The 24,979-nt window shown below is 40.9% G+C and overlaps 3 protein-coding genes across 8 annotated transcripts in view; 1 reads left to right on the forward strand and 2 right to left on the reverse strand.

The window, feature by feature from the left end:
- Positions 1 to 3,288: 3,288 nt before the first annotated feature.
- Positions 3,289 to 6,181, reverse strand: LOC116926120 (lysine--tRNA ligase). 2 transcript variants are annotated; one of them, XM_032932925.2, is made up of 9 exons: positions 6,026 to 6,181; positions 5,291 to 5,586; positions 4,941 to 5,218; positions 4,583 to 4,828; positions 4,342 to 4,504; positions 4,020 to 4,279; positions 3,729 to 3,941; positions 3,499 to 3,642; positions 3,289 to 3,433 (listed from the first exon to the last, which is right to left on the reverse strand). In XM_032932925.2, the coding sequence occupies exons 1-9, from the start codon at positions 6,058 to 6,060 to the stop codon at positions 3,356 to 3,358; spliced, it is 1,713 nt and encodes a 570-aa protein (XP_032788816.2). In that variant the 5' UTR covers positions 6,061 to 6,181; the 3' UTR covers positions 3,289 to 3,355. The 2 variants fall into 2 exon arrangements, with proteins under 2 accessions (XP_032788816.2, XP_032788808.2); XM_032932917.2 differs by lacking the exon at positions 6,026 to 6,181 and adding an exon at positions 5,645 to 5,987.
- An 846-nt stretch (positions 6,182 to 7,027) lies between these two features.
- LOC116926131 (endonuclease III-like protein 1) lies at positions 7,028 to 11,267 on the reverse strand. 2 transcript variants are annotated; one of them, XM_032932944.2, is made up of 6 exons: positions 11,028 to 11,267; positions 10,873 to 10,944; positions 7,953 to 8,311; positions 7,724 to 7,894; positions 7,494 to 7,653; positions 7,028 to 7,427 (listed from the first exon to the last, which is right to left on the reverse strand). In XM_032932944.2, exons 3-6 carry the CDS (start codon positions 8,307 to 8,309, stop codon positions 7,189 to 7,191), a joined length of 927 nt encoding a protein of 308 aa, XP_032788835.2. In that variant the 5' UTR covers positions 8,310 to 8,311; positions 10,873 to 10,944; positions 11,028 to 11,267; the 3' UTR covers positions 7,028 to 7,188. The 2 variants fall into 2 exon arrangements, with proteins under 2 accessions (XP_032788835.2, XP_032788830.2); XM_032932939.2 differs by lacking the exons at positions 10,873 to 10,944; positions 11,028 to 11,267 and having other exon boundaries at positions 7,953 to 8,561.
- A 429-nt stretch (positions 11,268 to 11,696) lies between these two features.
- The window catches only part of LOC116926090 (uncharacterized protein CG43867), a 29,122-nt gene continuing 15,839 nt past the window's right edge, over positions 11,697 to 24,979 (forward strand). For 3 of the 4 annotated variants that reach the window (XM_032932876.2, XM_032932887.2, XM_032932881.2), the window contains exons 1-4: positions 11,697 to 12,206; positions 18,229 to 18,545; positions 19,191 to 19,468; positions 19,826 to 20,121. In XM_032932876.2, the coding sequence (XP_032788767.1) occupies positions 18,313 to 18,545; positions 19,191 to 19,468; positions 19,826 to 20,121 (807 nt within the window). In that variant the 5' untranslated portion in view covers positions 11,697 to 12,206; positions 18,229 to 18,312. The remainder of the gene's footprint in view (positions 12,207 to 18,228; positions 18,546 to 19,190; positions 19,469 to 19,825; positions 20,122 to 24,979) is intronic. The other variant, XM_045168157.1, reaches the window with a different exon arrangement.

Here is a 24,979-nt window from a genome sequence, read left to right on the forward strand (position 1 = left end):
CTTCGGACACGATCGACCGCGTAAATATCGAAGAAATGTATATGCATTATAGACTAGTCATGCAATGCGTATACAGGATCTGCGCCAACTTTCTAATTTGTTGATCTGTTCTTGATATAACGCCTTCTGGCTATACAACTTCGGTTTAATAAGTAATAGCCTAGTAATTACTATTTGAATTATTCAAAAAAACCGGCTACGTGTTTGCCCATTAATCTTTTTTTTTTTTCTTTCTGGGGTCTTCCTTTCGTGTTATTGCCTCCAAAGTCCCATCATCATCATCATGTATATAACTGGTTGATATCAAAATATATTATAGATGTGGATGGGAGGAGATCCTATTTTTGTGCCCCTGCGTTCGAAACATATTCACATTCATTACCCAACCTTTAAGACTGATGTATGTAATACGCGGCAGCGGGGCTCTGTCATCGCTCATGGAAAAAGTTCCCCCGAGAGCGAAACGTGTGAACACGAACCTCAACCACCTCAGCTGCATAATTTCAAATGATTTTTTTTTTTGTTCTTTTTTCGTTCCTAATATTACAACAAACATCTTTCAATACGAATAAAATGAACAGTTATTCACATTGAACACACGTTTATTTTATTTTTTATTTTTATGGTGGATGCATCCCACAATAACAACTGGAGGGAGAATATTTTAATAATTCTGTTCCCCCCTCTCTTGGCTATTGTGGAAATATATTTCAACGAACGGCTGCAACGGAAGAAGGGGGGGTTTACACGATGATAACTTGAATTCATATTTCTCCCCCCTCTTTTTTTTTTTATTGGACATACAATAACATGTAATTTGTGTCCAACGACTTCTTCCGTTCGTTAGACAGCGCATCCAGTGTCTCCTTTTCAATAAAAAACTTTTGTGTGTTGGCTGTGTTCCAAACGCTACGGTCATCAACGTTATTAGCGAAACTCGTTGTTGAGATTTCTGCGCATTTTTTTTTTTTCTGGGAGGGTTCTTTTAACAAACGTAGACAATATTAAATGTCTGGTGCTGCATTCTATTGTTTTGCGGTGTCATTCCCACCACACAAAAAAAAGGAAGGAGGTTAAATTTTATTTCTTTGAGCATGGCGACGATGGAGAAAATAATCAAGTCTTGCATCTTCATAAAAGAAAAAAAAAATATATATATATATATACATAAAAAAAAATGTTTAATAAAAAATCCTGGATAAAAAAGATTAGATTTTTACATGGAAGAATTCGCATTTTTCGAATATTGAATTCTTTCGTCATCTACGAAACGACGGTGGAATTTATTCCGTCTGTCTCTCTCTAGGGTCATTATATTCCCGCCCATTTATTCTCATTTTTTTTTTTAAACTCGAGATAAAAAAAAAAAAAAAGTTCTTCGTCGCTATAGACTCGCCTTACTGCTATACTATCGCGTTATGGTAGTATAGCGTATATACTAGATTTATATTCAAGACAGGAGCAACTGCAACATCATATCACAAGACAAAGGACGGAAAGCTATCGCGTTCCTTTCGGTTGTTTTATTATTCAAAGCCGGTCTTTTTCTTATTTATTTTTTTTTTTAAATAATAATTATTTCCCTCTTTTTTTTTTTTTTCATTCTCTGTCGGACAGTGTCTCTCTTCTGTTGCTCACACACACACACACAGAGTATATGTACATGGGCTTGTGCCGCCGCCATAGCTCCTTTCTCCACGTCACGTCCCCATGCATCATCCGAATGTTAATTACCTCATACAGGGGAGTTAATACACGCCGCCTCCCGAGCCAACGTTACAGACACACGAAAGTATAAAAAGTAAAGGGAAAAAAAACAAAACATAAATAATATAGCGATGGAGTGTAGATCGCCGTCTCGAGATAAAAATGTCCTATGGCGGATTAAATGAGGAATCGAGATTAATGGACCCGCACACACAGCATCCATGCATGTACGCTTCAGTAGACGACGTCATAAATTCATCGTTTTTTTTATTTTTCATAATTATTTAAATGGAAAAAAAAAAATGGGAAATAGAAAGTCTATTACATGAAGACAACTGCCGCCAACCGTTTGCTTCGCTATTGAATTAGAATCATTTTTTTTTTAATGTTGTACGCGTCTGTTACGGTTGCCCGACGCCACATTGAACGTCTGCTCGAATCCCAGACGAGACAGATGGGACTGGATCCCCTCAAAAATACTTTCGTTTTACACACACACGGATACAAAATGCTGAACTCGACATTCCAGACATTTTTGTGTACAGCAAAGTTCGGGTTTCGGACAATAGGCCATTTCTTGTTCCGTTCACGGTTAATGTTACACCATCAGAGCAACCCCTCCTGCCTGTTCTTTTGTATCCAGCAAGAAAAAAAAAAAAAAAAAAACTATCATCATCCGCTCTTTTCTTTTGCTCTTTAGAGGCCGTGGTTAAAGCTCGACAATGAAATCCGGTTTGAACTATTCGATGGACAAGAGAAATGTTTCCAGCAGAATGGAAACTTAAAAAAAAGAACCCCACACACTGACAGGCCTTCCTCCTTCTCCTCCCCCCTCCTTCGAAGAAAAAAAAAAAAAAGAACCGATGCGCAACTGGCCTACAGTGCACCCCCTCTGCTCAATAGCTCTCATTTGAAAACGGGAGGGGGTCCTGTTCTCGAGCAGAGCAACAATCGGACAATAAAGACGTTACACGGCTTCATACGGAAGACTGAAAAAAAAAAAAGAAATTAAATTAAGAGAAGCGGACACCCATGTGACCTGTGCGCTGATGGTATGGCAAACCAAACTGCTACAATAGCCGTCATCAAAAAAAAAAAAAAAAAAAAACTAGCTGCGCGGTTGTTGCGGTGCAACATGCCGTAAACCAGCAGACGGACATAACACGAAACATTACCAAAGAAGTCTTTCTCTCTCGCGGGTGAGGAAATGCAATAGAGGATGAGAGTGCCGTGTTGCTACTCTCACACCGCATTTCTAAATTATAGGTTGCAGGAGAACAAAAAAACAGAGGGTCTTATCCAAAACAGGAAATTATTACAAGCTCTTATGCTCCCTTCTCCCAAATTCTCAGTACAGCATGTCGTAATTGAACGTATGGCTCTTACACGACCTTACAGTGCTATTAGAGCTAAGTTGGTTTACGACTCTGTCTGTCCGACTTGTTGCTTTCTTCGAGGCAACAACATTCTCCTGACATCTTGTGGAATAAAAAGAAGTGGGAGGAATAGTAAAGGAATTAGGCAGAATAAAAATAGAGAAAATACCCCCCCATCGACAAGGACGAAAAATTGAGGATTGAATTTCCTGTATGAACCAGCAGTGTATTTTGCGATGGACATAGGTTCACATTTCTAACCGAGAAAGAGGTCACTCTACCACTTCGGGAGCGTCCTCTTTCGGCTTGTTGGGGTCATCCGGTTTCATGGCGGGGAACAAAAGGACTTCCTGTAAATAGGGAAAATAAAACAATTAATACTGAGACAATTTCTGGTTGACTTTCCACAACGGACCTTGATGTTGTTTGAGTTAGTTAGGAACATGGCCATTCGATCAATTCCCATTCCCCATCCTCCGGTGGGCGGCAACCCGTATTCCAGAGAAGTGCAGAAGGTTTCGTCAATCATTTGGGCTTCGTCATCACCGGCTTCTTTATCCTAAAAAAAAAAAAAAACAAAAAAAAAACAGGCGAAAATGATGGTCAAATGAAAAGCCATAAAAAGAAAAGTTGTTCAATCTTTACCTGAGCTTGTTGCTCAAAACGCTCTCGTTGAATAAACGGATCGTTCAACTCGGTGTAGGAATTGCAAACTTCTTTCTTCATCACAAAGAGCTCGAAACGTTCCGTCAGTCCAGGCTCTGAACGGTGACCTTTAGCTAAGGGTGACATGACTTGCGGGTGATCGCAAATAAAGGTGGGATTGATGCACTGCTCTTCCAAAAAGTGTCCAACCAGCTACACGAATAATTAACGTTGATTGCGTTACATTTACCATTTTTCGTTTCACAAGCGTATAATGACATATGATTTTACTTTGTCCAGCAATCGCGAGGCAGTCCGGGGAGCACTGCAATCGACTTGATGCTTGACACACAGATCGTCTAATTGCTTTCTCGATTCCGGAAGATCCAGCTTCTCTGGATGAGGCAATTTGGTTCCCGTGGCCTTCTCTAAATCGGGGAACATTCGCAGGCGCCTGAAAGGTGGGGTGAAATCAATTTCGAAAGCAGGGCCGTTTGGACCTTCTGGATGGTAAGGGATTTTGTAAGTTCCATGGATTTCCTTCACCATACCTTTGAAACAAGAAAAAATAAATAAAGTGTGCGCCGATTGTTTAATAATACACGCAACCAACCGGAAATCATAGATTCGGTGACATCCATCAGATCATTATAATCGGCGTAGGCCATATAGAACTCGCACGTTGTGAATTCGGGATTGTGCGTCAAGTCGATACCCTCATTACGAAATTGTCGTCCGATTTCGTAGACTCGGTCGACGCCACCGACCACAAGCATCTGCAAAGGACATTGCCACGAAACATAATTATAGATGATTGTGTCGCAATGTGTCGTTTGAGCAATTATCTGTTTCACCTTGAGGTACAATTCGGGAGCAATTCTCATGAAGAGCTGCATATTCAAATCGTTGTGGTGCGTGACAAAGGGTTTAGCAGCAGCGCCTCCAGCAATCATGTTCATCATGGGCGTTTCTACCTCCAGGAATCCCATGTTGTCGAGAAATCTGCGGACGTACGAGATAATCTGAGAGCGAATGTAAAACTTCTTTCTCACGTCCGTGTTGACAATGAGGTCCAAATAACGCTGGCGGAAGCGGGTTTCCTATGAAAATAAATAGCGACAATCGATAAATTTGCATCGATCTTTCACGTTCCGTCCTTCATGAACGTACACGGTTTTACGGTGTACGTGTGGAACACGTTCTATGACTTACCTTATCTTTCAAGCCATAGTAATGAGGCATAGCGTGAAGGCATGGGGAGAGAAGCTCCATTTTTCGTGGAACGATCGAAAGCTCCCCAGTTTTAGTTCTGGTAGGATAACCCTTCACGCCAATGATGTCTCCTCTCTTGATTTTGTCCACGTCATCATAGAAGAGTTCCGAGGATTCGTACGACTGCAGGTTGGCCATAATTTGAAGTTTTACTCCCTCACTTTGGAGGACATAGAACACAAGTTTAGGCCCAGATTCTCGAATCGCGTGAACACGACCTGAAAAGTGCCAATTAATGTCAGCTCGTTAGGCGGGCAGCCTCGTTATTTTAATAATGAAATATATTAAACCTGCAACACTAAAGGTCTGGTCCTGCAATGCTTGCTCTTTGGTAAGGTAAGTAAATTTTTCGATGAACTCTTGCAGAGAAGTATCAACATGGTATTTGTGTGGATAAGGTGAGGACTTGGACAATTTCAGCTGTTGAACAGCTGCACTTCTTAGCTTAAAGTATTCATTAGGGTTGATGTCTTCTTCTTTGATGGCATCTTTCTTCTTTGGTCCGTCTGTCACTGGTGGAGCCTTTTCGGCCTTCTCAGCTTTCTCTTTAGCTTTAGCCTCTGCCTTTAATCGACGCTTCAGCTCACTATATAGAAATAAAAAATAAGTAATTCATGAGACCACTATTGTTCTCGGTATTTCACCTTTTCTTGTGAAGTTGAAAAGTTGGACATTTTATCATACAACATTTTGACTGATGCAGTTGCCTTTCACTTTTGGGTAGGCAACGGCTAAAATTCTGAATGTAAGCAAATCGCGTGTAATGGAACGACACGCGTAAAAATTTCAATGTAAGCATATTTCGTCAATACTGCTGAACACGCAGAAAAGGGAAATGAGACTAGCTGTACAGTTCACCAATGAAACATATGGTGATTCGGAGTTCTTGCTATCGTAATTGTCAATGAACGGCTTACTAATCACGCAAAAACAAATAATGTTCAGCAAGCCAGACGGCAAAGGATTTCTTTTATTTATCCCTTCCGAAACCAAACGTAAATTCTTATTTACAAAATGAAACTTACTTCTTGGACAACTTATCACCAGGGGTATCCGCCATGTTTGCACTGCAGTTTAGGTCGGCTCTCTTGCTTTACATGAGTACTAGCTGTCTGCTACGACTGCCATCATGCTACAGCAGCGGCTTGTACTTAACAGCAACCTTTTCTGACGCAATTCCATATTGCAATTGCATTTCTCTCGATTCACGAACGCAATAAACTAATTAAACACGCAATTGCACACGGTTCTCGCTATCTCGATTAGTTTTGTATCATATCTTTACTGTTAATTTCTTTAAAAGTTTGCGGGAATATGGTGACATGCAAGGTTTGTTTTCCTTATCAAATAATAGGTTTTACTATGCAATTTAAGAGGCGTTAGCAGGGAAAGTTCAAATTCAAACCGGCGACTTTTTACAGCTTTAATTATTTCGAGACCATGTAGAAGTATATGACTGCTAAGGTCTTATCTTTCACCAACCTATCATAAACACAAAGAAAAAAAATCCAGTTGCTTTTGTAGTAGCTTTTTGTACTAGACGAAGAATTTCAAACGATAATCTCGAAAATCAGCGAATTCAAATATTTCCACTCGGTTGTTATTCTTGCATCCAGTTGAAAAACTTTTTAAAACTTAAACTTCATCCGCCAGGTGGCGAGTGTCCATCATTTAAACAACAATATAATTTTTTTCTGCTACATGTTCAAATCCATTACTGATTGAACGGGGAATAGCTTAACAGATTTCTTGGTTATGTTTTACTCTCTATAAAAATTTCGTACCTATTGATCCCTGGGGAAATAAGTTAGACCGAAGGAAAGCAGAAATCGAATTTTTGAACTGTAAAATGCAATTATTGGCAATTGCATAGAGGCACGGACTAGAAAGACTTGAAGGTAACGAAGCACCAAATTTCATTTTAACTAGGTTAATTATTTGATAGGGTATGGCGCTATCAACAGTGACATATTCCGTAATCAAGGCTGAGAGTTCGTTGGATCCAATAGGCACCGTGGGGAAAAATACTAACTCGACGTACAACTTTATTGAATTCTGAACCTATCCGGAAGGAAACAACGCAATGGATGGGCCTATGAAGAAGAATAGAAAATGGGTCATCACACTAGAGAAACATCTTTAAATAACAAACGTGATGGGTTGGCTGTGAAAAACAAAAAATTCGATTTTAACGATTAACGTGAGATTTTCCAACTGGACAGAGATCCCTGTTTAAGCATGTGCCACAGTGAGGTTTAACAGGAGTGCAATGCTGCTGCCCAAATCCAACCAACAAAACGTTGACTTCATTCCACAGCGAACGAGGTAACCAGTCTTCTAATTCTTTTTGGGTACTTTCGGGCGTCTTAGTGGGCTGACGTGTCCATCCTAAACGATTCGCTATTCTGTGAACATGCGTATCTACCCCTAGGAATGAAAACAAGATATTTGCAATTAGAGATTGTGTGGCGTATCACGGCCACCATCACGTACCAATGCCGACTGTTTTGTCCCAACCGATATTGACGGTGAGAACAGCCATTTTTTGTCCAACTCCGGGGAGTTTGCATAATTCTTCGACAGTTTCCGGTATATCACTGTTGTAGTGCTCTGCCAAAATGGCTGCTGTTTTTTTTATATATGATGCTTTTTTCTGAATGACAAGAAGAAAGAATGACACATTTCTTAGAATTGTTTTTTAAGACACATGATTATCCTGTTACCTTCCAAAACCCAACAGGATGAATTAATTTTGCGATAACCTCCTCATCAGTGTTTATGATATTTTCCACACTAAGGCCATGTTTTCTTAGCTTTTCCATGGCAGCAAAAGTAATTTGGTCTTTTGTTTGACTTGACAACATGAGTGAAACCAGGACTTGAAATCGTTTAACCTGTAGTTAAAATTTACAGGGCATCAAAGTTTCTTGGAAGTAATCTGAAAAATCATACTTCCTGGGAGTTTTCTGCGTCTGCACACTTCTCAGCACCCATAAGATCAACTGGGGCATCTTTCTTTGCTCGCATTATTTGTATGTTTTTCAGAACAGTTTCCCAGTTCTCAGGCATAATAGGTTCCTTTGTAACATTATCTTCCATAGAAACAACAACTTTTTTCCTGGCTTTTTTTACTTTGACCTTTTCCTCCAACAATTCGTTCACGTCAGTTTCTAGTTTTATTTTTACTGCTTGTTGTTTGATGAGATTAGAACGAGTTTGCCGTTTCGACGAAGATGCCATATTAGAAGAAGCCGGCTGGCATTCTTGTTTTGGTATAAAGTAGGTAGATTGAGCAGAACTGCTTTCCATAACTGTAATAACATTAAAAATAGCTATCTTGACGTGATTCACACGCGACAAAAACAAAAACATGTCTAATGTTTATTTATCTTGCCACCCATGTTGCCAAATGTAAAGTAGGGGAAGCCATGCGAGCTGTTTCCATTTTTCGATATTGTTTTTCCTTATAGATTACACAAAAATTGTTTGTATACATTCTTTTCAATAGAAGTAGCATGGAAAAAGGATTTCAATGGGTTGTTTTCTCCATATGAATAAACTGTCTGAGATCTTAAAGGCTTTAAAAAAAGAATTCGGAAAATAAATAGCTGATGCCGACCCATTGTTCCAGACTAGAAATCCTTGCGTCATCAAGGATGGGAATTTTCTCAGCGATTTCACCCGAGGAAACGGATCATCAACTTTGAATTGCTAATGTGAATAAAAAAAAAGGGGGGGAATTCTAGAATAGCGACTCTGCCATTCGTAGAGCAAAAATGTGAACGGATAGAATTGTTTAAAACGCTGCGCTGACATTAGAGTCGGAATGGTTCCTTTCGAATTTATAGTCATCATCAATAACAGAATCTTCTTATCGACATCCGTTTTAAGGTTGAATGGATCTAATCCTTTTTATTTTTTATTTTCACATGAGCTGTCCACTGTCAACCAAGTTTATTGTCTCAGTTGATCATGGACGGTGACCGAGCAATAAAAAACAGTTTTATCTCTCTCGTTAAGCACAATACAACCGCTGCATTTTCTACACGTCTCGTCTGCCGACGTGGTTCAATTAGCTCGAGACTGATGACTGGACATCTAAAGTGACACATGAAAAAAGACGCATAATACCGGCGCGGAAAGTATCCGAGATATACAGTACATTAGCCAATGCAACTTTGCGGCAACGTGATTATGTAATTCATGGTATAGTGGCTTCATTCTGAATTTTTCTTGGACGGCGGTCGGTTAGAGAAACGCTGAAAAGAATGTATAAACGGAAGATGGACATTGCATGATAGCCAAATAGTTTAAAAGCACAGTTTGATTACATTTTAAATGTCTTTTCCACGAATTACGAATGACCACGACTAACTTTCTTTGCCGTCTAAAGGAAAATACATTCCAATGTCATAGAGCTTTTTGATCGGCGTCATATTTCACTTAGTCGTAGGAACAGCTTGAAATTGAGAAGATTTGGAAGTGAATAATTTTTCAACGAGGACGCACTGTTGCAGAAGTTTTTGGTCGATTCGAAGCTTGCCCTTATACTATTTCCCCTACATTCGTTTAAAAATACATGTTTACACGAGATATGCCCACCACGGTCGAATATAGCTCCTGAAGATTACACACAGCTGTCGTTTAAAAAAAAAATTCGGGGTTTTTATGTCCTCGTATTTTAAGAGCCACTTCGTGAAGAAGTGACTCAAGAATTTTGCCATATATGCAGGAGCATTTGTTTGACCTGAATGGCGAATTTTGGAACTCGAGTGCAATGTCCGCCCATGATTGATGGCTGGGTGTCCAGTCCTATACAATTACCGTCTCTTATATTTTCGAGAACTTAATATTGATGCCTTGCTCATTTTAAAATCCAGACTCCTTATACTGTTAAACTGGTTTTTATTCAAACGCCCAGTCGGGATCGTTGCCCATACCATTTCATTCATGAATATGCTAATGAATGACGAGGTAACACACAGAAAAAGAGATAACAAGATCTTGCACAAGGATGTCTGGGAAAAAAGATCTAAATCGGGAGAGAAGAGAAATTCTTTCAACGACTTTTGATTCCTCGAAGATAAAACTCTTCGTTCAAACTTTTTCATTCATTATACCGTGCTGTTGGGGACAGCTCGTGCTCGCATTCAGCACGCAGAGAAAGTTGATTACCGTTGCAATTTTCGTTGCATTTCTTCGCGTGATGAATGCATATTAGGCGATGGGAAAAGCAGAGACATTGGTGATGGATTTTTAAAAATGCGACTCCATCATTTAGCCGTCAACAACTCGGAAATGTGGCCTGGAATCAAATGAAAGTCTACCACGTCTCTTTCAGCTGAACAAAAAGGGACATGTTTCCCTTGTGAAATATCAGTGACATTCAATGCTACTGTCTCTCGGTAATCCCGGGGTGAATGTATAAAGCTTACGAGGAGGGGGGAGGCTGCAGCAGCTCATATATTATTAGCTCAACACACTTACTGGTCGTTCTATCTTTAGCCTCGTTTTTTTTTCTCTTTTTCGTGTTATACGTCCCTCCTTAGTAGCCAAACGAAGCTTTCTTTTTCCCATCACTTATTCGTGCATCAGTCGCAAGATAAGCTTCTAGCTAAGCTTTGTGTCGACGTATTCTTGTTTCTTTTCTCCACTTTTCGTCGATATCACGTGAATAACACTTTGTTAAACAGAAAAGTGATAAAAAAGAAACAAGAAAACTCTTTTTTAACTATTCATTTTTTTTTATCCTCCTCAACAGTTGCTTAGTAACGAAATGGCGCAGATTCGTTGGGCAAAACTTTCCTATGCCAATGCGTCACGTCAGAAACTTTAGTGTGCGGGAATAATGAAAGGGAAAACAGCGACTTACCATTTGCTTTCTATGCCCGTGGTAGCATATCACAGTCGAATTTATATGATGTATGAGAGCTACCATTTTTCTCTGTAAAAAAAAAAAAACGACGTATTATAAACTTTAGCAAGTTCCTTTTCTGCTGTTTCCATGTTCAGCAAAAAGTGGATTACCTGAAGCGTTGAAGACTTCCATTAATCATCAACGTTCTGATCCATAGCAGACGCACAAGTTTATCGTCTGCTAATGGCCGTTCCTGGCGAAATTACTCAGCAATTTGATTGTTACCAACTTGTACGATGCAAATCAATCACGTACGAGCTTCTTAATTGCGGAAGAATTGAAAATTCTGTTGACAAGCTCTTTTAACAAAGGAAAGTCGAACATAATAAAAGTATGAGAGGCGATGGAACTCCATTGCATCGTCAGTTGTATTAAACAAAGAAAAGAAAAAAGAAAAAATAAAGGACCTGATGGCGTTGGGATTTGATAGCCTCAAGGTTTCTCTTGTTTTTCCATATTTCTTTCACTTCATACGGAGGGGGGAAGAGTATATGAAGCCCCCTTTTTCCTTCCTCTTCATATTTGGGTTCTGGCGGGGAACCGTCTCCATACTCGCTTCACTAAACAGCAGTCTTGTCAATTTTCAAAAAAAAAAGTTTGAAACTATGTCCTCACAAAATAACAGATAGCAAATAAATCATTTAACAAAAATAATTGCTTTCAATTCGTCATTCATCAGTGTCAATTGAATGCCATTCATTTGCCAAGGCTAGGATGCACATCATTTGCCGTCAGATGGCAGGCGACCTGATGTCTGCCGGAGGGCCCCTCTCTTAGTCTCTCTTGCACGCGCGAAGGAGAACAGTCGCATTGTTCCTTCGTTCGTATCCTGTGTTTTGTTTCACTCCTTTTTTTGTGTGTCTATGTCGTGCCAGAGCATAATATTTAGCCGAGACACAACAAAAATGAACACTTTTTTTTAAATAACGAATTAATTCGTTGTAAAATTCCATCGTTACTTCCATTATTAAGGCGAGTATAGCAGTGTTGAGAGAGTACGCCCCCCGTTCCAGACCGCGTGGACTGAGAAAGCCAGTTGAGAATACGGGTGTGTGTGTATGTGGATGTGTGTTTGTGTGTACGCGTGTGCTTCCAGCCAAAAAAGATTCCCAGTAGCATATTTGAAATCCTTGGAAGCATTTCTGACCTTTTGCTTCAAGTGAATATAGCAAACGTTTTAAGTTGTTAAGAAGACGTGTGTGCAAAACTGTGGATGGCGTTCCAAGGCTCGTCGAACGAGGACGCTTGATGCATTTCCTCTTCAAAGTGGCAACGCAGTGAGAAACCAGGTGAATTTTTTTCTTCTTCTTTGGATAATTGAGAGTCCCCTTTTTTTTGTTTTGTGTGTGTGTGTTGTTGCTTGAGAAGCAGCTGTGTGGCACCCTTCTCGGGGTCTCTCACCCTCTTGCTGGGTTATTTGAAAAATGGCTCCTTATTATATCTCCCCTCTCTTTGAAAGTTATTCGAATCAAGCTTCACCGTATTTATCTAGCAATTCGTCCATGTCGGCTACATTTGTTCTCTGTTGGCCTTATAAGGTCGTGTGAGTAAGAGACGTGACTACTCCACCATTCAAAATGTTCGAGGGAAAAAAAAATATCTCCAAGGACTCTTCGTTTACACTTCTTTTTTAAACATAAAATTCTATGGCGGGAACATATAGGGAACTGGTTTTTTGGATCGATGACTTTTGATGACTTGTTGCTGTTTTTTTGAAAGAAAAACAAACTTGTTGGCTTGAACTTGGAGGTGATCAATAGTTTCTGTACCAGTGATTTTTCCAGCTTCCCTTCCTTCTCTCGGTTGATGAAATTCGTTGCATTAACTTATGTTTTTATTTCTTTTGGTCATCCAATAAATGTAAAAGGTTGGCCGACAAAAAGTCTTGCGTGAGAGCGATCTCGATAGAATCTCGTTGTCATGGAAACGTCCCTGAATCAAAATAGCATTGATCTTCAGCCAAAGCACGTTTTTAAAAAAGTGGAGAACGCCAAACATGCAAAAGGAAATTGATAGTACCTTATTAGTCTCGATAAAAAAAAAAAATTCTCTGCCTTTAAATCACCGATTTTAAAGGGGACCCCAAAAAACTTAATCGTCTATTTTTTTCTTATTCGTTTAACTCTTGTTCTTTTTTTATACATTGGTCGGAATAGTGTCCTTTCAGATGAGGGGGTAGTATCCGAAATAGTTTCTTTAATGACTTCCGGTGGCTGATTGAGTCTTCTAGCCGCTTTCATCTTTTCGATGTTTTTATTTTTCTTCGCCTCCGTTTTGTTGTTTTCAACAACAATGGCGTGGCCCCCAGCTGTTGTCTCCGTATGGTGCGACAAAATAACAAAATTTCCGTTTCCTTTAATTATTTTTGTGTGTGTGTGTGAATAACATCCCATTACGTAGTGTGTGCATATCCAGGTAATAACGTTCGCCTCACTACCAGGAGAAAACCTAAAAGATGCAGGAAACGGCAACTCTTGATCAGCTTCCGCCCTGGTGGAAGTTTGGAATCCTACACCCACGATCCCATTGTAGGAGAAGGGGGGAAAGTTCGGCAGTCGTGCAGCGAGTTCTAAATTTAGTTCCTTTTAAAGTTTAAAGTGTCGGGCGGGTAGGGGGAGGAAAAAAAAAGAGCTTCCAGCTGTCGAGTGCGGATTCATTCCGGCGTGGTAAAGGGAGGTAAGAAAAAACGAGTAACTCATTTTACCCACAAATCTCGACCTAAAATATTTGCATCAACTTTAAACGCGCTGCGTTTGATGGACGTGTGTCCACCTAAAAAAGGTTGTTGTGTACAATAGAAAGTTTCTTCGAACCGGCGGAGTACCGTAGTCGTTATAAATTAGGGGTACTTAAAAAGGAAGGCAGTGTTATCTATTATACTGGATGGGAAAACGGAAGTCCTCCCCTACTTTTCAATTTGAGATGTCGTTATCGATAGATAGCGAAGCCACTGCCAAACATGGAGAGACCTTTATTGCCATTTAAAAATGGCGTCTTTTGGCTGGGTGGTCCACATACAATGCGTTTTTCGTGAAGAGTTACTGAATTTCAGAGCCTCAATGACGAGGTTGCGATGACGCAATCAAAGCCTTCCCTTTTTTGGGAAGATGCTAATGTGTTTTTTTTTCAATCGTGTTTTTACTAATTCATGATTTTTTTTTCAATCGTGTTTTTACTAATTCATGATTTTCTCACGATGCTACTCTGAAACAGAGAGAAAATGGGAGCAACAAAAAATCCAACGAACAGTAAGTTAAAAAAAAATGTTCCCATCGCGTTTTTCAACAAGGGTAGATTTAAATCGAATCATCCGTGTCGAATCTATTCTCCCACATACTCGTTTCTTTATCTTTAAACATATTTTTTTTTTGCGTTTCATTAGACGAGAGTGAAAGTTCGTAAATAAAAAAGAAGGGAAGGGGTGTCTCGGGAGTTGCCATGTTTTACTGATTTAAAAAAAGGGGAAGATACGCCCTTCTTTAGGGGCGATCGAGTTTCTACCGTTCAGTTGAAATTGGGTTGCATCGTCGTGGAAGGCCGAATGGGCAAGAAGATTATTGATCTATAAATCTGCCATGATTATGAAATGCTTCTTCCCCTTCTTTTGCGTTAAATCATGGGATATTTGCTCCCTTGATCCAGTCGACTCCCGGGGCTTGTAAATGGAGGATTGGAGGAACTATCGAATCAATTGCGTCGATCATACGCAACATCGCAAGTCTTTGTCATCTTCGTGATCTCATAGGGTTAGGAGATCAATTGATTTACCGTCGAATGCTGCAGTAGTATTTCATTTGTTTCAAGTTTGATCGAATTTGAGATTCGTTTACATTCGTCGGGCGCGGCCAATACGTAAAACGTTTAAAAGATGAAACAACAGCGAATTACCGATGACTAATTCATTGTTGTATTTTGTGGCGCAATTTTTCTTGGCACATGTTAGAAGAACCGTTGAATATAAAAACTAATCTACCGTTTTCTTAATTGGCTCTGTCTCTCCCGTTTGCACGCAGCTTTCGTGGCCAGCCGGCCGCAACGTACGAGTCATTAAGTCCTTTTTCTGGGAACCCAACGGGCGATTTTTCATTTGCTGTTTAAATTTTCTTCTCTAAAGAACCCGATAGATCTGATAAGAATGAAAGTTGTTTGTTTTATCTTTTCTATGGGCAAGAAAAATGGTGTCTGTGAACGTTTAAAACTTTCTCTTTATGGTCGGCACGTAAAAGACGATATGTTTTTGAAATAGAGCTGGTCAAAGGGTCAGTATAAAGATCCCCTCCATCAACTACAGAAAGTCATAGTGTTTCATTTTTTTCATTTCTAAATAAAAAAAAAAGCCGCCATGAACTCCGTTATGAACTGTAAAGTTGACGGAAATCTGACAGGCCACAATATCAAAATCTGCCTCGCGTTCTCTTGTCGTATTTTTTTTTTTTTTTCATGGACGCAAAGGAAAACCAGAAACGAACGATGCGCGTCGAGAGAAACTTAATCCTTGTGTGGTGTCTCCTTTAAAAAAAAATTTTTAGAGGGGGGTATGCTCTGTCCACATCTTCGAGGCTCATTTTTCCATGTCGAGTGTTTTTCGGGTTGATGCCCTTTTCTGTCTTTCACCAGTTCTCCTGTTTTTCGAGATTCCCTGCTTTATTTACATAGGGGAATTTTATTTTTCTACGTTTTATTTTTCCTCCTTGACATTTCACGATCGCTTTTAACCCGGGACGCATCAGTCTTGTTGTTTTGCTGAAAATGGCTTTCCAGCATTTGTTGTTTCTGTTTGGTCGCGTCGACATCGATGAAGAGATTCTTGTTGTCCATTTGAAAACGAGATGCTAAACAATTTAATTTACAGCAAGGCATTTCCATTTGCCGTTTGGAGTTGATCAATTCGTGATTGGCATCAAGACTAGCAAGGACGTCAACACGGAAGTGAAGTTTTGTCTCTTTTATTGATTTTCTAAAAAAAATGTACTCGCCGTTTGGTTTCCAAAAGTAAATAAAAGGTCAGCAACACCGGGCAGTTGTCAAATGGGATTCATCATTAGTCAACTCGTCCAAGGAACGTTTTATCGACCGATGGATTTGGAAGTTTGAGTGGGTAGACAAGAACGCATTTTCTCAGAATGGCAAGTATAAGGAGAAAAGATTTGAAATTATCTTGTTTTTTTGTCATCATCAACTGAAGTCGACGAACTGGGTGGTTTCAAAATTGGTTCGCAGAAGTGAGAAAATTGGAAATTCTTCTTATCCGATGTCACCTCCCTTTTGTGTGTGTGTGTGTGTGTGTGTGTGTGTCCCGTATCATATTTGAACGAGCTTCTAAATTATGTTGGCCTTGTTTTCTTGTTGACAATTCAGTTGCCATGGTGGATTTTAATTGGTTAAAGTTTTGGAGTTGTGCCCGGCAACGATAACCTTTAAAAAAGAATGACGATATAAATAGATGTTTTAATTCGTTTCGCAGCGCTAATGTCGGATATTAGTCGTGATTGTTCGAAAGGGGGGGGGGGAAACGAATGTCAATCTGTGTGTCGGAGGAAGCTTGAGTAAATCAAGAAAATGCACAAAAGAGCAGAATAGATTGAATCAATCGATTGGCAGTCTTTTCTCCGACTTCGATCGCGACTTTAGAACGGAGTAGGCGAAACGTGCGTTGGTGGAATTGAAGAGCTTCAGTCACGGCCCAACTTCCAGACTATCGGCTTCGGTCTCCAACGTTCGGGGTGGTGTTTACAAGACGGGCAAGTTACATGGGCTAGGTAGAAAGTGCGCGTGTCTTGCCATGTATCATTGCCAGGGTGTGCCGCGCTCGCTCGAAGAATCAATCGTCCGGATTGCGCCGGCGACGAGGCAAGCGTTAAGACCGGTATGTTGGCACTCGGCCATAACGATCCATTTTCGTGTGTTTAATGTGCGGTTATTATTCTCCTTGGGGACTTTGAACTTTTTTTTTTCTTCTTCCCTCGCTTACCGTCATCTTTTATGGCTTTGTGTTTGACTTGGAAGTAGCGTCGTCTGCTCGTGACAGGTCGATCGTGTACATGACGGCACGATGCCAGACAGTCATCACCCCCTTTTTTTTTGTTTTGTTTTGTTCGGGACTAGCGTTAAACACGCCCGTCTAATAGTCCGTAGGAGTTGAGATTTGCGTCTATGGTAATTTGATTTTTAACCACTTTGGTTGGTTTGTTTTTAAAAATATAAATTCCATTTTCTTTTGGGAGAGGATCGATGAATTATGTATCAAACGACCTTCGACGGAGAATCGCCGAGACGTCATCCGTCACGTTTGCGGACATGCACGGACCTCTATTCAAAAGAAAACTTGTGTATGGCATTGGTTTGAGTGCGCATTTGTAAAACAGCGGGGCATTCTCTTACGTAACGAGATGATAATTTAAGTTACCTATTTTTAGCTTTTGATGCTGTCACCATGACAACCTTTGATATTTGAAGGATAACCGGGCATTCCCTTTTGTTGCCGTGCCGATTCAAAGAGGTTTTTTCTTTTCTTCTTCTTTGGTTGATATGACAACGCTTAGTTAGCGAATCAGCGCCATCTCTTAGAATTTAATGAGATAGACAGCAGAGTTTTGTTAGCACCTGTCGCCTGTTTTTACTGCGCAATCGGGCGTTTGTTCCTAAAGCAAGTTTTCGTTTTTATTCGCGTATGTTGGAACACTTGAGTGTCCTACATTTTCCGGAGCAATTTCGGTCGATAAAATCTATTGTCCAGCTGTCTGGCCGTAACACGAAGGCGCATGTTTGGCGTTGAATCGCGTTCTATTTTTATATGCTATCTACCTATTTCATTTAATATCTCCTTTGTGTGTGTATATGTGTGTGAGGAACTGAATGTTTACTTTTGTTGATAGATAGTTACTACTATTGATTCACTTTTTTTCTTCTGATACTCCGGATGATGTGTGTGTATATACGTACGTGCGCTATGCACAGCGGGATAGAAAAAGAGAGAGAGAGAGAAAGAACCGGACCAACAGAGTATGTGATGGAGCGGAAAGACCTTAGAGTCGGAAGGGCGGACAGAAGCTCCATTGGATCGCGTCGATTCTTTTTCTCTACTTTTCATATTCACCGTGGGCGGCCTGCCCGTCGGCCTTCCATCAAATGCATGTCACGCCATCTGCCTGACAGTGCATTTCTTTTCGTGTTTTTGTACACTATCTTTTCAGAAGACTTTCTACTTCGTGTAGTATGACTATTCTCTCTTTGACGTTGAGCCGTGCACCACTTTCACTAACCATCTTTGCCTATTTTTTATGTTTGGTGTTTGTTATTTCCCCCTTACAGGATGTGCCATTGAGACTGTCCGGCCAGTGAATCGTTTTGTGCGAACATCAGACGTTTTCAAAGGACCTTTGAAATAGCGAGAAAATGAGCGAACGTAATCCCTTCCGACCGACTTCTTCCGGTAGTACGGGCGCTTTAGTGACGGATGCTCGTCTGTCTCAACTCTTTGATCCCATTGCCCGCCTTGTAGATGTTTATCCACCCAACGATCGTCGCAACGCAGGCTACCACAATCAGCGTGATTCTTCAGAATACGCTCATCTGACTGCCTACCCGGCCATCATTGAACCAGTCGGATACGACGAAGGCACTGCGAGGTAAATGTTTTTTTTTTCTGTGTGGGGTTCGAGTGTTCATTCATTTAGAAGTGCCACAAAAAATTTTTTTTAAAAGGTAAAAATTGACTCTGACGTGGTTGTTTGTTCGAGTTGTCTGGAACAATATCGATGCAAATTGGCCGCCCTCCTTCTTAGACACGCGAACCATCTGTCGCTTCAAGACTTATTGGGTTTGCCTTTGAATATAATAGTTTTGAAGAGGGGAGGGAGAAAGAAAGTTAATTTCCCAAAATAAGGCAAGTGATTTGCTTTCGGATACGTTATGCCGGTTGTTGATGATGATGATGGCAGGGGGAACCCTACATAAAAAAAAAAAAAGATGGATGGGCCTCGTCCACTTATCTCGATGAGACAGCAGCGGAACCGACTGCATCGAATTCTGCTCCTCCAGTTGGATACAGTTCGGGGTAGGAAGAAGAATGTCAGACTGGATCATCGTCAGGATGACAAGTGGTTTTGCTTGATGATGTCCCTAGCTACGCGTCGTTTGTCATAAGACTTTCCTTCCGCATCTTCATCCGCCGGCGTATGCACGCACACAAAGTCTGGAATGAGTTTCGTGTCAGGAGAGAGAGGGCATCCAACCATTAGTTAACCTTGTGACATGTCGCTTTTTATTTCCAGGTTGTCCTACATGTCATCCAATTCGCCGAGTATCAAAAGACGGTCGCTGGATCGGCCATCCAGCAGCCAGAGCCATAGCAACAGCTTCTTGCGGCCATCTTCCGTCCAGTATCATTATCGACGTCAGAGGCTATCGGATAACAACTTTCAACGGACCTCGATCACATCGCAAACCTCTTCGTTGCACACGGCGCTGTCTGAATTGGCAGGTGACGTCGAAGTGGTCGACATGGAAGATGGAGCACTCACCAACGATCGCTATTCGCATAACTATCAAGGTGAATATATATATATATATTTTTTTTAAATTTCAATTTTTAGAAAAAATAATTACGCTGGTAACAAGAGTTTTTATCATTCGTGTTCAAATACCGAACTTGTCGTTTGCAATCCAATCTTCTAGCGCTAGTAACTCGATGACAAGTTATGAAGGTTGATTTATGGCGGTCATTGGGTCTGTGTCCTAGTTGATCATAAAGCCGGACGATCATGATGGATCTGAACAATTGCTGCGCACTGTCACGCTCGGTTGTGCCATCATTTATAGTTATGAATTGTTGACGAATTCGAGTTATGCGTTACGGTTATTCCAGCGGGGGCGTTGATCAATTGACTTTGTGTCTGTTCCCTCCTAGATGGCGAAGTTGATAGCGAAACGACGATGGCGGCCAGCAGCAGCGGCGAAGGTTTCTGGTTCTCGGATTCGCGCAACTATCATCACCATGGCGAACAGGATCACGCTAGCATGATGATGGGCGTCATGGACGATGAAGATCAGTACGGAGACGAAGAGACTTACCTTCCGTACGTCTACAGCATGGAGGGAGGCGATCCAGGAGTCAATTGGGAGGAGCGCTGTCTCGAACTGGAAATGTCACTGCAGCGGTTTAGAGATCAAGCCGGCAAAATCCGCGGACTGCTACGCGAAAAGGTAAGCGGAAAAGAAATTCGCATTTTCTTGAAAACGTGGTGCCATCTAGCGACTTGGATGTGCACTGTGCAATGCTGTCTCTCCAAAAACAAAAATGACAGACGACGTATAAAAAGAACAAACAAAGAATGAAATAACGTGAATCGAAACAAAAACTGGTTGAAAACAAAACAAAACAAAACTTTGAGCTATCGTTGCAAAAGTTTTCATATCGTTCCACTAGTTTTGACTTTCCGTGAACATGATGGAAAGCAGGCCGTACGGGCGAAAGTTATTCTTCGCGCTGGGGGGGGCAACGCTCGTAACTTTGACGATTCGGAAGAGGAGAGAAAGGGACGGAATAGAAATGTCTCGCTGCGTGCGTATGGATCTTTATGTTTGCTGAAACTGCCTCGGTACTTATGGTGGTGCCTGACACTTGCAGCCGGCCCCGGAGTTTTCTCTTTTTTTTCTCTATACCATTTTCATGTAACCCGCAAGTAAAAAATATGAAAATGGTGTGCCGTATCTGCCAGTTGCAGAAGACAACAAATTGGGCGCTGGGTTTTCATTTTTTATTTCCATATTCCCCATCTCACACACACACACACACCCCCCCGTCGTTATCGTACTTTTTACTTCTGAGAGCGACGTGAATATTTGAATAAAAACTCAGCCGGCGTATATGAGATATCCAGTCTGAAGGAAATGTGATTTGTTGCGGTGAACACGTGTAAGGCGGACGACTGCAGAGTGCGACAGATCAATCCCGTGTGGTGTTGCTTGGTATGTGATTGCGCCTGCCACACACTCGGGCCAGAAGGAAAGGAAAGAAAAAAGTGAGCAACCTTTGAAAATCCATCGTACATCTGAACCCACTATTGTGTCCCGGATGACATTGACCGATGATATTTGATCTAGTAAAGCATTTTGGCTTCCCTTTTTTTTTTGTCGTCTAGAATTAGACCAGGTGCATTTGTGTCCAGATGACGTAGGTTTTTATCCATCGATCCAGGGATTCCTTTCGTAAACCCCCCCTACCAAAAAAAAAGGAAAATTTTGTTTTGTTAGTTAAATCTCATCTGGCTTTTGGGGTATCCTTTTAAATAGCTGGATAGGAAGGGAAGGAGGGGAATCGGTGGAGCGTGATTCCTTTAGTGGAAGAATAGAGAACGAGCATGATAGGTCATAAAAATTTGATTGTCCCAGCTACCCGGAATACCAAATAAATTTGACCGGACGTCCAATCCTGTCGCTTTCAGATTTTTCTCCCCTTTTTCCTCCTTTTCATCGTGATTCGTTCCCCACTTGACAGAACTACTCCGCTTTTGTGTTGGCATAGAAAAAAAATGTGATTGGTACGTCAGCAAGTCAGACTGAAATGAATATGGCGGAGCGATTTCGATGGTCCTTTTGATCCACTTTACGACTCTTGGCTGCTTATCGCTATTTTCAAACTTTAATTTCGTTTTAAAACATTAAAAGAAAAAAAGATGTACTTGAGTGACCTGTTCTCTTGGTATGTAAAAGGATGATGGCGTTGTGAGGTCGGTGAAAGGGTGGCGTCCAATTAAGCAGACATGGTGGATGAAGTTGCGTCGGTTGTGTCGTAGCACTTGGCTCTCCCGTGTTGTTCAATGCGTAAAAGAAAATGGAACGCACACACAGACACAAGCGGAGAGAGAGAGAGAGCCATGGAGACAGAAGCGAATCAATAAACATACCCAGGACTGAGCGTCGAGTGTGAAGAGGCTCTTTTCATCGATCTCCGTCTACATCCGTCATCTTCTCTTGAAGGAACAAAATGTCATTCGACATTCGTCCAGCAGATATTTGAGACAAAAACAAAAACAAAAAAAGGAAACAGTTTTTTTTTTTTGAAATTTTTGTCTGAATGAACGTTTGGGGCGAGGATGTTAGTGGATCTAAAACTGTCATGGCATTCCAAAAACTCCCCTGGATAGGGCAAAGCATGGAATTTCCGATCCGCTCGTTTGTGAACGTTTGGGGTTCGAGATGAATTGTTCTCATTTCTTTCCGCTCGCCCCCTTTTTAGTTCTACTTGTATTTAATCAGCAGTTCTCGGAGCGTTTCCCATTCTCTTCGGGACATCTTATAAAGGAAAAATGGCTCTGGATTTTTCCCTCTTTTTTTTTTTTTTTTTTTTTGTTGTTGCTCTGTTTTCGAGGTCGATTTATGAGCCAGCCATTGTTGTCATGGTGCGCGCAATCCGCCCCATTATAGCTTTTCATGGGGGAATGGCAATTTCTTGGTGCAATCCTCTTCTGGATCTACCAGAAAAGATGGAGGGGTAGGCAACGTGAAAGAAGAAAAAAATTGGATAGTGTGCACGGAAGTTTTTTGAGAAGGTTTTTTTTTTTTTTTTTTTTTGAAACTCTAGCTTTGCGATCTCAAGGGATGGGTGAACAGTAGCCGGAAGGATCCAACGGTTCGTCGCCCACTCCCAATTGAGCGCGTGCGTCCTGTGATCCTCCCACCCAAAGTCAAACACGCGAGACTGCCACTCACGCTCTCCGCTTTTTTTGGAAGTAGTAAACAAGAAACTGAGGATCGAATCCGCCATTTCAGTTTTTTTTTTTTTTTTTTTATTTTATACTCCGTTCTTTTTTCATTGTTGAATGTTTTATTTTTATATATTTTTTCTTCTGCTTGTGGGGGAGTAGGCAGGATCAAAGAGGATTTTTAACTTGCTTAACAATGCTCCGAGGGAATAAGAAAAAAAAAGAATCGCTGTTAGGTTATGTTACCTTACAGCTATTTTTTTTTTTTTCCTTCTTTTATTTGTGACATTCAAAAGAGTTGGGGGAAAACTGGCTGGCAACCAGATGCGTCCTGGCAATGTTGCATGATGAATATTTGAAGCGCTTGAGAGAAAGGAGTATTGACGTATTTTCCATCCATTCTTAATTGAATTGTTAATGGCACTCAGTCCGTTCCTCTTTGGAAAGTCCATAGAAAATGATTTAGATTGTCATCTTTCTTTGTGCGATTGTGAGGGGTGAGAAAGGGGATGCGTGGTCTCTCTTAATGTATTTTATTTTTTTTGCTTCCACGTCAATAACAGAAAATCGCGTCAAAATGATACAAGGAAACACTTTCCCCTTCTTAATTGAAACGCTGGGTGTGTCATCGTTTTCATTCCAAAATCTCATTCCTCGTTCTCCCGTTTTTCTTTCCACCGCGCGATGCAATTGTGCTCATCTTACATCCACGCCGCCACTCAATCCGCACAGAGCCAATTTCCCTCCCCAAAATTTAGTGCGTGTATGTTTAGGGGCGGGTAGAGACATCTCCGTTTCGGCGTCCACCCATCCAAACCAAACCGAGTGGATGAAGAACAGACGCAGATAAGAACAGAGGGACACACAGCACGTCGGGCTGTGTGTGTGTCTGTGCAATTAACCGAAATGGTGGCTGCGCAAGGGGATTCCGTCCATGCGAATGACTCTTACCCGGAATGAAGTTCCCCTGTTGTTTGTGTGTGTGTTCATTATTCTCCTCGTATCCCCCCCCCCCTCCTCTTTTTTTTTATAAATATAAACATCACTGTGCCTCTCTAGTGCCCTTTCGTACTCTTTGCAGACGTGTTTTTATTATAATTTATTTTTGCGATGGAAGAAAGTGCTAGACAATTTTTTAAAAGAAAATCTGAAGGATTTACGTCCCGATCGATAGTTGCAAGTTTGCCGGCTCTTATTGCATAATTAATTGATGAGCAAATTGGGATCCATAGAGTTAATTAGTTCTTTTGAAAAGCTTTACAAATTACATTTTTGGTTGGATATCTGCGAAATGAAAAGTGCGCTTTCATTAAATGCCTGACGTGCGTTGGGGAAATTATCCGCCAACCGATATTCGGATAAAAAATGAAGAAGAAAGCAGCAAAACGATTCAACACTCCAATAAGTAGTTTGCTCTTAACAGTTGCAGTCATCTTTCTCTTTGTTTCGCTCCTCCAGCCTTTCATAAAAGCTTCTTTTGTCTTATTTCTTTGCATCCTATTGAAGTGAGTTGCAGAATGTTCTGTGCAAGAGCGCTCCCCTCCGTTCAACTATTCCTTGCAGATTCTATTCAATTTCTTCGTTTTTCTTCCTTTACATCGTAGTCATGGAATTTGAGTTGGTTTCAGCCAGCAGCCATCAACCAACTCTGCCTTCCGGTAAAGCAGAGAGAAAAAAAAGGGAGTTTATAAGTTTAGGGAGGAGTACAAAAGAAGCTAAGAATAACAAAGAGTCGCGAGCCATTTCCCTGACGTCCTTTTTTTTTTTTTAAAGGTCAAAGTTTGTCCCTTAACTTGTTGTGTGTCGAGAGAATGTCACGTTATGTCACTTGAGTAGTCGCTTTTCTATCGTATTCCCAATACTAATTCGGATTATGTTTGAAGAGCGAAAAATTCGATCGAGAGTTTGATTGCATTATCAAGAAGGAGGGCGAGAGAAAATGGGAAGAACTAGGGTGGCCCTATCTTCTACGCCCGATCGATAAACTGATGGAGGGGAGGGTGTGACGAATAAATATGTGAAATAAAAAAGTTGATGGACCGTGTTCCACATCGTGATGAGTTTCCCATTTATTTTTTAACGGGGCGATAGCGATCATTCTGGGGTGTGAGTCACCTTTAGTCAGCAGTTCATCCTCTTCTTTTTTAAGCATTGACAAAGAATAAAGGAATCTTTTGAAGACAACCCTACTCGTCTGTAGAGAGAAGGGAGGACACAGTAGTTCATTCCTTTGGTTCGTTGTAAAAAAAAAACAACAACAACAACAACATGGATATCGGAAAACTAGGGGAACTTTGGGATCACGGTGATGGTTTAGGGGAAGAATCAAAGAGAATCCCTTGGCTTGTTTGCTGCTC

Source organism: Daphnia magna, linkage group LG1 (assembly GCF_020631705.1).
Source record: "Daphnia magna isolate NIES linkage group LG1, ASM2063170v1.1, whole genome shotgun sequence".
In the NCBI taxonomy this organism is placed as follows: domain Eukaryota; kingdom Metazoa; phylum Arthropoda; class Branchiopoda; order Diplostraca; family Daphniidae; genus Daphnia; species Daphnia magna.